General features: G+C 46.2%; 2 protein-coding genes across 7 annotated transcripts in view; one reads left to right on the plus strand and one right to left on the minus strand.

Annotated features, from left to right (window-relative positions):
* The window catches only part of Itsn2 (intersectin 2), a 119908-nt gene extending 115771 nt beyond the window's left edge, over positions 1-4137 (plus strand). The window contains exons 37-39 of the mRNA XM_029484793.1: positions 2113-2196; positions 2656-2829; positions 3228-4137. Coding sequence (XP_029340653.1) covers positions 2113-2196; positions 2656-2829; positions 3228-3385 — 416 coding nt within the window. The 3' untranslated portion in view covers positions 3386-4137. The remainder of the gene's footprint in view (positions 1-2112; positions 2197-2655; positions 2830-3227) is intronic.
* Positions 1570-12647, minus strand: part of Fam228a (family with sequence similarity 228 member A) — a 27309-nt gene continuing 16231 nt past the window's right edge. For 4 of the 6 annotated variants that reach the window (XM_021179436.2, XM_021179437.2, XM_029484954.1 and 1 more), the window contains 3 exons: positions 8854-8995; positions 5689-5908; positions 2114-2182 (listed from right to left, as the gene is read on the minus strand). In XM_021179436.2, coding sequence (XP_021035095.1) covers positions 5750-5908; positions 8854-8995 — 301 coding nt within the window. In that variant the 3' untranslated portion in view covers positions 2114-2182; positions 5689-5749. Of the gene's footprint in view, positions 1950-2113; positions 2183-5688; positions 5909-8853; positions 8996-12647 lie in introns of those variants that run through there. The other 2 variants (XM_029484953.1, XM_029484955.1) reach the window with 2 other exon arrangements.

Consider the following 12647-nt stretch of genomic DNA (forward strand, 5'->3'; position numbering starts at 1 on the left):
CTAGTGCAGGCCGGCCTCCCCTCCCGACCTCCTCCCTCTTAGTGCTCCTAGTGCAGGCCGGCCTCCCCTCCCGACCTCCTCCCTCTTAGTGCTCCCAGTGCAGGCCGGCCTCCCCTCCCGACCTCCTCCCTCTTAGTGCTCCTAGTGCAGGCTGGCCTCCCCACCCGACCTCCTCCCTTTCAGTGTTCCCAGTGCAGGCCGGCCTCCCCTCCCGACCTCCTCCCTCTTAGTGCTCCCAGTGCAGGCTGGCCTCCCCTCCTGACCTCCTCCCTTTCAGTGCTCCCACTTAGGCTCCACTGCTGAAGCCGAAGCTCTTTGTGTGTTTTTATTCAGGTTCCCCTTATTTTGTTCTGTGCTCCTGAAGGTATGTGAAAATTGCCTTTTCCTAATTGAATACTATTTTAAAAGCTTGCTATTGAAAAAATCAATGATTGAATCATTTCATAAAACATATAATCATCTCCTAATTTATCAAAAGTGCAAATCAAGGTTTTCCTGAGTTTCTCGCTGTGTGTGTTCTGCATTCTCCATGGGTACAATCCTTCAGACACAGTTCTGTGCTGTGTGCCAGGCCCTGTGGTGTGCATATTGGGGCCTACCGAGTCAGTAAGGCCAGGCTCTGCCTTCAGGGGACAAGGGCATTCTCCATGGTGGAGACATGAGACACTGGGGAATGGACCACTGCTTGTAGACCAGGCTACCCCACTGACGCTGAGGCAAGAGGCCTCAAGGTTGTGGCCAGCCATCCTGAGAAACCTAACAATACCTTGTCTCAAAATTTTTTTTAAAAAATCTTAAAAAAGAAAAAAGGTGAGAAGACTGCACATTCCCAGACCACAGGACTCACCCTGTCTGCATTAAACATCTCAAGAACCTTTCTCAATAGATTAATCATGAAATACGCGCTCACCAAGACGAAGTGCTTACATATAATTGAAATGTTGATGAGTGGCTCACACTTTGTTATCTGATGCTTACATTTTAACCTTGCAGTTTAAACGCTCTGGCCTAGGTGTGACGGCACACACCTTTAGTCGCCACGCTGGAGGCAGAGGCAGGCAGACCTCTGTAAGTCCAGAGCTAACTTGGTCCATATAGCAAGGTCCAGGCCAGTCAGGCTTCTCAATCTCTGTCTCAAAACAAAAAACAAAAAGGGTCCCTGAGACAGGAGGATTCCAAGTTCAAGGCTGAGAGCTTGGGCTACAATGAGACCCTGTCTTTAAAAAGCCTGAGAATGGAGCACATGGTCCTAAGACCCAGTTTTCCTCATCTGTAAAATGGGAACTACCTTGTAAAGCAATTATAGAATTAAATATACTCTGTATAAAGATCTAGCACATGCCTAACATTTGCTAAAGTAACTAGCAAATGTTATTTGCAAGAAGTACTGGACAGCCGGGCGTGGTGGCGCACGCCTTTAATCCCAGCACTCGGGAGGCAGAGGCAGGCGGATTTCTGAGTTCGAGGCCAGCCTGGTCTACAAAGTGAGTGCCAGGACAGCCAGGGCTACACAGAGAAACCCTGTCTCGAAAAACAAAACAAAACAAAACAAAACAAAACAAAGTACTGGACAAACTGCATGCATTTTATATTAATATAACTATTCATAGGCATTTTCACCTAGATAAAGCAGTCCATTCAACACAGTGGCTCCTCCTTGGCAGAAGAGGCAAACAGGGTGCATCAATGTCAGGCATAGCAGGTTGTAGGGTTTCTCAGTCAAGGCCAGTGGTACTCAGAGGGAAGGAGGCTGAGGTGACTGAGACTAGCCTGGATCTTGAAAGATGAGCTGGGTACTGATGGGCAAGGGATTCCAGAAAGGTATCCCTAGTAGGCAACACAGCCTGGAGGAGGAACGAATTCTAGCTGCTAATGCCAGAGCACTAGCAGGTTATAGGAGTTAGTCCAGGGCTACAGTTCTAGTTGATTGGAGAGGCACACATCAGGAGCTGGAAGCATAGCCAATGGCAGAGCGTGGTTAAGAAGCATGGGGGTCCATGTCCAGCATCAGAGAGAGTGTGTGAGAACAGACAGAAGCCCTACAGCATTGCTTTTTCACTGTGGTGGTTGTCTACATTCTCAGAGTAACACGACTCACTTCCTCTTTTGTAGCCCGTTCTCAAAAGTCTTCAGGTATTGGGCGTCTGATGGTGCATGTCATTGAAGCTACAGAATTAAAAGCCTGCAAACCAAACGGTAAGTGCTGCTTTTATTCAACAGATGTGGTGGCACCCTATTCCTTACCTCTTTAGAACATGGAGTAATGGATAGTCTTTAAAGGGTAAAGATGTGCTAGAACCCTGGTGTGCTAGAACCCTGATAAACTATGTATTGGGCCAATATCATTCATTGTTTCCCAATAAGAACCAGCACCTACCGTTTTGACTGCTACTGCACGAGAGTGCACAGGTATACCACACAGGTCCCTGGCCAAGCCTATGGGGAACAGTCCTGCTGTTAGGACATACACTTGTTCCCCAAGATTGTGACATCACTGGGAACATGGGGCCATACAACTGCTAGACTCTAAGGTAACCAACCTGCCAGGCAGTGGTGCTTCCTGCCACGGTCTCTGGTGAAGCAGCCTACAGACCCTGCCATGGTCTCCCCATCTACTTACCACCCTGTGTGTGCCCTTGGGCTGTTTCTGTGCAGGGAAAAGTAATCCATACTGTGAAATCAGCATGGGCTCCCAAAGCTATACCACCAGGACCCTGCAGGACACACTAAATCCCAAGTGGAACTTCAACTGCCAGTTCTTCATCAAGGATCTTCACCAGGACGTTCTGTGTCTCACTATGTTTGACAGAGACCAGTTTTCTCCAGATGGTAAGTATACCTTGGCACGGAGGCCTAAAGGTATTCCCAGTTTTCTGGGATCTGGAGTCTGCACCCAAGGTCCTAAGATGTACTTATACCCCATGACACCCACAGGCCCGTGTCAGCAGGAGGTGGGTGTTTGGGGAAGAACATGGCCTCTGTGTGCATAAGGCACTACCTGTGTACAGAAGGGAGACACTGGCAAGTCCTGGGTGGGTAGAGCATTCCAGATAGGCAGCTGTCACTGGACATCTGCCCACTGCTGGTGTCAGAGATCCTTGAGCAAACAGCTGCTCACTCAGTGTATGAGAGTTGTCTAAATGCTACTGCACACTTTCCTGCTTGGGGGTGTTTAGATCTTAATGGGAACAAAGATATCTGATGCTCACATGATGTTTATTCCCCAGACTTCTTGGGTCGTACTGAAGTTCCAGTGGCAAAAATCCGAACAGAACAGGAAAGCAAAGGCCCCACCACCCGCCGACTACTACTGCACGAAGTCCCCACTGGAGAAGTCTGGGTCCGCTTTGACCTGCAACTTTTTGAACAAAAAACTCTCCTTTGAGGCCTGGAGAAGCCAGAACCAGGGGAGCTGCCCACAAGGCTGGATCTAAACAGAGATTTTGCTCTCCCAGGACAGAGGAGCATCACATGGCTTCATCCATCAAACAGCCACACTCGCTGGGCCTGTATTTTATTGCACACTAAATTGCTAGCAATCTATGCAAACATGATCTTTTAAACAAATGCCACAGCACAGTGCCTTGTACTAGTGTTAACCTGTTCAGCTGTGTTAGATGCCAGGGTTTCCATTTTCAGGGCTATAAAAGTATTATGTGGAAATGAGGCATCAGACCACCGGACGTTACCACTTGGCAAATCTGTCCACTGTGGAGTTGGTGATGTTGGACCCATTCCACACTGTGTGACCTCTGCTGGGTCACATACTCAGGAGGTGAAGGGCTGAGATGAAATGCTGCAGCCTTGGGGCTTGTGCAGCCTGATACTGAAATAGCATCCACTTGTGCACTGATAAATAGAAACTTGATCGTTTTATTCTGACTAGATGTTATCACTCTCTGCTAAGACAATATAGTTTGAAATATTATAGTTTGAATATAAGGAGGAAAGCTTGATGTACTTTAAATATACTGTGAACTCTAATAATGTGGGGATATTTTTCAACTTTAATTTTCTTAAGTATAAATTATTTATGTAAATTCTTTGTTTTGCATATTTCATAGAACATGCATCTTTAAGCTTTATCATTGCCAACAATGTACAGAAAGAGAATAAAAGTATAAGTTTATGAATGTAGTCCTTTCAAAGCTTGACTCTCTGTGTGGAAAGCTTTTTAACAGTTACTTTTTCCGAAGTTATTTATAATGAAACCAGAAGGATGGGGTGAGGTGGGGCCAAGAGATCTGCCTGACCCTTCTACTAGCTTGCCCAGGACTTTGTGGGCATCTCTGTCAGGTTTCTGGGGCTTGATTTCACTGGTGGCTTTTGTGGGTGGGTAGAGTGGATAGGAGCTGTGCTTGGCCTGTCTGAACCAAAGGGGTGACCCACAGGAAGGATGAAGGGCAAAGGTCAGGACTAGCTGCACATCTGTTGCTCTGCAGCTCCAGCGTCTCGATCACATCCTGTCTCCTGTCCTGTCAGAGCCATAGCCATACTGCTGGCTTGGCCTGTCAATACTAAAATACAACTTTTTAAAATATTTAACTAAGTTTTGAACACAAAATCCTCATCCTTTGAAAGGATCACTTGGACTGCTAGGGCAACATCTTTTTCCAAGCAACTCAGAGAGTACCTCAGGCCTCTTCCATTCTCCCCATTTTTATTTAAATATAATCACTGGCCTACTCCCTTGAGAACACAGTTCAGCATATACAGATTGATTTTAAAGACTCATCCCTTACTGACTCCAGATACTGACCCCAGCACCGCTGGTTAAAACAGAAAAGAGCCTTTACCTAGAACTGAAACAACCAGCATCATGCATATCTACAGGGAGCTTTGAAGAATCAGGCACAGCCTGTTGAGCAAGCCTGCCCCGGCTTTCCTGGGTTTGGAGAGCATGTTTTGCTGGTGCTGAATCAAGATGCAACTGAAGTCAGGGAGAGTTGCTGCAGACAGCCCTGTGTGTAGTATGACATGGCAATACAGCAAGTTTAAAGCTCTGGGGTCCCTCATAACTACAGCCACACACTAATCCTACTCTTCCCTGTAGGGACTTTAATCCTCGCTGGGGCAAGTGTGACTAGAATTGTGTCCCTGTCACTCAACAATCAGGATATCTTGGCCAGATTTAGGACACAGGAGCCCTAAGGATCTGAGTCAGATGACTTTGATAACCAGAGAGGGTACAGCCAGTAACTCCAGTTGTCCTCTTCACCCAGTGACCCAGATCTGCCTCTGAGGAGGTCAAGTTCTCTTCCCCACTGAAATGTGAGTCCAACTTTCTAGAGGATATGAGGAGACTCCTGATATCAATCAGGAAGCAGATAGCCCTCATACAACTAGAAGTCTCCCCTTGGTGAGGAGTTCCTGTCAAGCCCCTTCAGTGCCCACAGAGGCAACACACAGATTTGTTTCCCACTGCCACGCCTGAGTATCTGTGAGGAGAGTGTGCCCTGGAACAGGAGCAGGACTGAACTGGAATAAAGTCTAATACCTTTGAGCTGGGAACTGCCCCCAAGCCAGGCACAGAGCCCTTCTGAGCACCAAATACTGGGAGGTGATAAAGCTGTCTTGCTGTTAAATGTTTCAAATGAAACAAAAACACCACACAGACGTCCTAGATCACAGCCAGAACTTAAAAATCTAGCTGCTGTTATTTGGATATTTCTTGCTATAGCTTCCTACCTAGAGAAAAGCTGCACCGTCAGTATTTGCAGTTGCATGCAAGAGGTGAAGGGGTGAAGCTCTATGGCCACTGGAGGCCTGACTTGGCTGCCTGATGCAGGGAGAGCAGATGCTGCCCCAGGATCTCGGCTGTCATCACTCTTCTTCCGACCAGTGATGGTCCCGGCATACTATCTGCTGCCGCCCAGGAGCGTGGCCTCTGTGGTCCAGTCCCTACAACCTGTTCACAGAAGGCAGGGACTATGTGTCGGTTAAGCAGGCCCCCACAAGAGGAAGGACCCTGCAGGCCTTTCCTCACACCTAGCCCTCCTACCTTTCAGACAGCTTCCTAGCCTACTTGCCTTACCTTTGTTCACTTCTGCAGTTCACAGATAAGCCTTTCCACTGCTTCGGCTCCACCTACCTTTCTGGTATGGCAGAGGTGACTAACTGTTCCCAAAGCAATCCCCTCCACTGGGTTGAGACCCTCTGGGGGCTGCCTTCCTCAGCACCTTGCACCCTACATTTAGAGACAGTCATATGACTGGGTCCTAAGAGAAAAGAACTTAACTGCCTTCCATCCTGTCCCACATAAAGACATTAGCTGGGATGAGTCCTCAGAAGCCAGTACTGACGATGGCATAGACCCCAAGGTCCCAAAGGGGGGAAAGTCTGCCAACCTGCAGATCTACTCACTCCTGGTCTATGAACCGAAAATACACTTGCATTTAAAACACTCTCTCAGGCGGAGAGAATGCTCTTCCAGAGGTCCTGAGTTCAACTCCCAGCAACCATCGGCAATGGGATCTGATGCCCTCTTCTGTACATGCAGATAGAGCAGCCATACATAACGTAAACAGATCTTTTAAAACATATTAAAAAAAGAAAAAGGAAACCACTTTCCTGTTTGTTAAATCTTACAGTGGCAGCATGGAGCCTCTTCCACCATGACAGTAGAATCCACATTAGGACCTGAGACACGTGCTTCTACACAGCAAAGGAGAGAGTGAAGAGAGGTGGGGACACACAGACAGTCGGCTGTGTAAAAGTGAACTCCCATCCCAGCAGGCCTGTCCAGCTTGTAGCTCATGGACCACAATGATTGAGGATCACAGGAGCAAGGCCCAACACAAAAACCAAAGACTTAAGCATTAGGAGGTCTTTCTTGCTACTTATGTGTAACATGGTAACACAGTTGTTGAGTGTGAGCTCTGTAGTTAACAACTGCCTGTCTCAAATCTCAAGATTAGATCTGCCTGAAGGAAGAATTTGTTTCTAAAGAGACTGAGACTATCACAACTGAGTATAAGTTGGGTCACAAAACATTTGATTATGTGCTGAGAACAGAGATTTGTGTGCTCAGCCCTACACAGGGCACCATTCTCCATGCCCCATCAACTACCACCAAGGCTCAGAGGACGCTGAGGAAGAAGGGTAGAATCTAAGAGCCACAAGTGTCATCGCACTAGAGAGGCAGAAGCAGGCGAGTCGTCGTGAGTTTGAGGCCAGCCCTCATCTACATAGGGAGTTCCAGGACAGCCAGGGCTACATCTCTGTCTCTGTCTCTCTGTCTCCCTGTCTCTGTCTCTCACTCTCACTCTCTCTCTCTCTCTCTCTCTCTATATATATATATATATATAGTGTATGTGTGTGTGTGTGTGTGTGTGATAATGGAAAGGAGAACTGTGAACTTAGCATGGCCGTTGCCTTAAAATGAACTCTCAGCAGCTATAACACTTAGTCAATCCAGCAAGAATTCTGGCATAGATGGTGGGGTGGGGGTGATCACATGACCCCCCCCCCCGCCTTACTGAGGAGTATTGTCAGTTCACAGCTGCCAAGGAAGAGAGAATCTTTTTCTTTGCTTTAATGTGCTAACAGTGGTAGGTTCCCCACATGTTATGGATAGCCCCACAACCGTACGAATGTGGGCAGCACTAACTGCACGTAGCGGCTTATCAAAAGAGAGGTATAAGGCAACATGAATTTGAGAAGGGGCTGTGTTGAGAGTGATTTGGGGGGAGTTGGGAGAAATATGGGGTAGATATGATATTTCAAACATCGTAAATGTGTATGAAATTCTCAAGAATAAAGAAAGCTAATGCAACAATTTCTGAGTTTCAAGCTAGAGAGGAGCCGCCCTGGCTCTCAGCACGTGGCAGAGGTGAAAGAAGCAGCCTGCAGAAGAGGCGGGCGGTGCCTGTGTACTCTGTGCTGCAGTCCTGGGGGTTGGGGTGGGGCGCTCTAAGCCGCAGGCAGCAGAGGACAAGAAGCAGAGAGAAAGGAGCCAAGACCCTGAGCAATTGTTAGCCCTGTATGCAAAATCTATGCGGAAAAAATTCCTTTGTAAAATCTGTAAGAGCTCCCTGTGCCTCATCCCTTCTCATACACTTCATTTTTAAAATTTCCTATTATAATTGAATTAAGAATAAATCTGTTGCTGCTGGTGGTAGTGTTTTGAGATAGGGTCTTGCTATGTGTCCAGGCTGGCTCAAATTCTTCTTCATTTTAAAAAATGCTCTATGTATGGGTGTTTTGCCTGCATATGTGTCTGTGTACTATACACATGCAGTATGCAGAGAGGCCAGAAGAAGGCATCAGATCTCCTGGAACTGGAAGGTTGTTAGTCCCTGTGTGGGTGCTGGGAATCAGCCTGGGTCCTCAAAAAGAACAGCCAGTGCTCTTAACAGCTAATTCATCTCTCTAGATGCTGGTCTAGAAGTTTTTATCCTCCTGCCAGGATCACAGATGTGCACCCTCATGCAGGGCTGAGAACAAAATGTTTGGTCTGTTTTCACTGTAATGAGTATGGAACGGTAGGAAAATGTCAGAGGATGAAGGGTGGGGAAGGAGGAGAGCTGAAGTTAGTGGTGAACCAGCTCTGGCCAGCCTTCTTGGCCCTCACCTTGTAAAGACAGATCTGCACTTGTGAGACTCAGGGACCCACATAGGCTGCGTTTCTGGGTCTCTTCTCTGCTCAGGGAGAGGATCTGAGCTCCCCGGCTCCCCACCATCTCACAGCACAGTGAGTGCTCCCTGCTGCCTCTACCTTTTCACTCCACACTCTGGCTGCTGTCTCTCCTGTGAGGGAGAGCTCTGCCAGGCTCCACACTGGCACTGGTGCTCCCTGCACAGTGGGTATTGCAAGTCTCGCCCAACCAGCCCCACTCCCAGAGCTCAGCTTACCAGACTCTTCTTTTCAGCCTCTTTGATATCCTGGCTGAGCCTTGAGGCTCGGAACTGCCTTTCAAAAACAAGCTGGCTTCGACTGACAGTCTTCTCTTCCTTAGGCAGATGAGACTTTAATGTAAAGACAGGTTTTTCAGAACTGAGAAAAGAGGGGGGGAAAATCTCACTCAATTCTACCATTCAAACATTATTCAATGAATATGCTATTCATTTTGTGAAAAGAAAGGTCTGGCTAGACATCACTGGTGCCTGTCCATCTGCTCTGCTAAGGATAATGTTCCCTAACGGTTCTTATGGGAATGCTGTGGACCTTAAGAATGAGGTTAGAATAGGAGTTTCTGAAGTCTGAGCGTGAAGGGACTGTGGAACTCTGGTCTCTTCCTTCCTCTTTCTCCCTGTTTCCTGAGCAGTCTAACCCTACAGAAACTCCTGCTGTAGTGTGCTGCCCTATCAGAGGCCCAAAGCAATTGAAGCTACTTGATTTCAAACTTTATCCTTCCAAACTGTGAGCTAAACAAACCTTTTGTCAGTCAAGTGCCACAGGTGAAGCGGGCTAACACAACTCTCAGGTGAGTCATACCCTTCTCCAGCTGAGGTGGCGCACCAATCCTGAGACCAGGCTTGAACAGAGATGCCATCAGGCAGCCTGTAGGTCCTTAGACCAGGAAGCTAGGGAGAATGCACAATTCACTGGCAGCACATGCACAAAGCAGAAAGAACAGAAACCAAGCCGTTTGTTAAGGAGAAGCGATGGTAAGAAGCGCGGTCTCTGGAGGAGAGGACAGGGGCCGCGGTCCTCAGGCCGCTGGGCTTTCTCGATGATTAGATAAGGGGCCTTCTCCACTTTTTCACTTGAGACACATTCTGCTTTTTGCAGTCCACTGCTCCTGTTTAGTCTAGTGTATCACTCTCAAGTTCTTTCCTTTGTTAAAGGAGGCACCCTCCAGAAGATTTGTCCTCTCAGAGTTGCCTATCCCTACTGAGGAGATAAGCCTTCTCTTTCCCATCCCCTTATCTATCTCATAAGGATTTGCTCATTGTCCTCTAGCCACTGGAAACATCAAGATAAACAGGACACTGCCCTGCTGGAGCGGGTTGCCCTGCTGCTGTTTGTATTTGATGTTAATTCTACTTCCTCAAGAGGAGCTGCCCCAGGAGTAGATCATGCACTCAGGTCACCTCACTGAACCTTCTCCCCATTCTGACTGGTCAAATAAAGGCTAGAGTCTATGATCGGGCAGTGGAGGGGAAAGGTGGGACAGGGGATCTCAGAGAACAGAGGAAGAGGAGGAGGAAGGTAGAACAGAATCACATGGCCTGGAAAAAACACAAACGAGGGATCTCATAGCTAGGGAATAAATCAATATAGTGATAGATCTGCCCGATCTAGACGTATAGCTTATAAATATAATAATTAGATTATATGTTCTTTATATGGGTTTATCAGGGTAAGAAATTACCACAACACCCAACACTCTGGCTTGTTGAGGGGCGGTACTGTAGAGGAATTTCCCTTAATTATCTGATTGGCTGAGAAAGATGAAAAATAGCCAATCACTGGGCAGAAAATGAGGAGGCGGGTTTTCCAGGCAAGACAAGAAGAAGAAGAGCCCAGGAGGAATTTGAGGAGCCTGCAAACAAGGACAGAAGGGGAGAACTGGAAGGAAGATGGGGCAGAAGCGCATGGCCTGGAGAAACTGCAAGTAGCAGGGATTTCATAGCTGGGAAGCAAAGTGCTGTAGAGGCATATCTGCCCAATATGGATGTGCAGTTTATAAATATTCAACTGAGTTGCATTTTCCTTGCTTGGGAGTACTGAGGTTGGAGATTTACGGAAACAAAATGGCGTCAATTAGAACTCAACTAACCTGAGATAAAAGTTCAATGCCACTCCAACACCCACAAATAAGTGGCTGGGGCAGTGATCTAGGCTGCAGCAGTGTGTAGATTGAAAGCTGACTGGGTCTGAGGGGCCTACAGAGAACTGCAGAGAGGCTCCCTCCCCAAGCCCCAGGTAGACAGCTGCCACCAGGGGCAGCACTGCATCCTGGAGCTGGACTTGGGCAGACACAGTGAACTGATTGGGGCATCTACACCCGCCTGAGAGAGCCTTTCTGTGTTCGCTTCCCCGTATCCTCCGCATCTACAAAGGACATGGACAGCCAGACTCTGAATTGAACACAGAGGGAGACAAAGGTACAAAGGGCTCTGGATCAGGTAATAAGCATCATACATTGATACTTAAAGATAAGAAACACAGTAAATACCTCTTGGGCTTTAAGGGATGATATTCTAAATGGTTTGACAGGGATGGATTTAAAGGAAATAGACACCTTGTCATTTATTGGTATTGAACTATTCTCAAAGGACAGGGACCTAGATGAAGACAGGGAACACTAGAACTAAAGGTTCTGGATTTTATAGGTCAAGATAAGCAACAGAAAGAAAAAAATAAACGTTGGAGACAGGAGCTGGAAGAGACACTAGAAAAGGGGATTCAACAATTCATACATCAAACTGAACAGCAAGGAGATAGAGATAAAATTTGGAAGCAAAGTCTACAGGATAATTTACTAAATCAACATAAGGCAGATGCCACCATGTCAGAATTACAACATAAAGAGGAGCTAAGATTGTGGAAGGAGGGCCTAGAACAGAAGATACAGGTAATTATAGAGCAAAATGAACAACAGAAAGAAAAATTTAAGACTTGGCAACATGGCCTAGANGAAACACTAGAGTTGAAGACACAGGAAATTATAGACCAGAATAAGAGACAGATAGATGAAAATGTTCTAGCTAGAAAAGATGCTAGAACAAAGGACAACAGCTCACAGATCAAACTGAGCAGCAGAGAGAAAATGATTGGAAGCAAGACTTGGAGAATAACCTTTTAAAATTAATCAATCAAAAATAAAATGGATAGCAAAATAAAAAAAAATTAAAATGTGGAGGCAGAACTTTGAGCAAAGAATACAGGAACTCAAAGAATGGGAGGAGCGGCAAAAGGAGAGATATGAAGCATGGACACAGACCTTAAGGGGAGAATTTTAAAATCTCAGTTAAGGAAAATACTCAGAGAGAAGATAAAATTAGAGAAAACCAACAAATGGTTATTAGAAAACAAACTTTAGCTTATCCGGTTAGTATACAACAAAGACTTCCAGATGATGATCATCCACAGGCTTGTTAGGAAGTTGAATGGCAACCCGTGGATGTGTTAGAACTGAGGAAATTTAAGGAAAGTGTCACTAATTTTGGAATGCATTCTCCATTTGTTTTTTTTTTTTCTTGATAAATGAACAGTGGCCTGTGTTTATTGAGCATTTACAATCACAATACACATGGGATTAAAGCATGCAAGTCCATTAGTCCAACACTGTGAACAAAGAAGTTTCCGTAAATGAATTTAGGAAAGTTCCACTTGGTATCTGAATGTTATATGAAACATAATGGCAAGGAACTAATGAGAAATTGCTTTTAAAATGGCCCACAAATCACATTCCTTGGCTATTTAGGAATATTTCCATGTCTTCAGTGAGCTACCTTCAATAACGGTGGATGACTGGCATGCAATTACTACCTTCATGTATATCCTGAGCCACTGCCACGTTTTTTTGTTTTGTTTTGTTTTTGTTTTTTGTTTTTTTTTTTTTGTCCAAGATTATTTTTTTTCTCTTTTTTTTTTAATTAGGTATTTTCCTCAATTACATTTCCAGTGCTATCCAAAAAGTCCCCAATACACTCCCCCCCAGTCCCCCACACATCCACCCCCACCCCTTGGTCCTGGC

The sequence above is a fragment of the Mus caroli genome, chromosome 12 (genome assembly GCF_900094665.2).
Source record: "Mus caroli chromosome 12, CAROLI_EIJ_v1.1, whole genome shotgun sequence".
Taxonomy (NCBI): domain Eukaryota; kingdom Metazoa; phylum Chordata; class Mammalia; order Rodentia; family Muridae; genus Mus; species Mus caroli.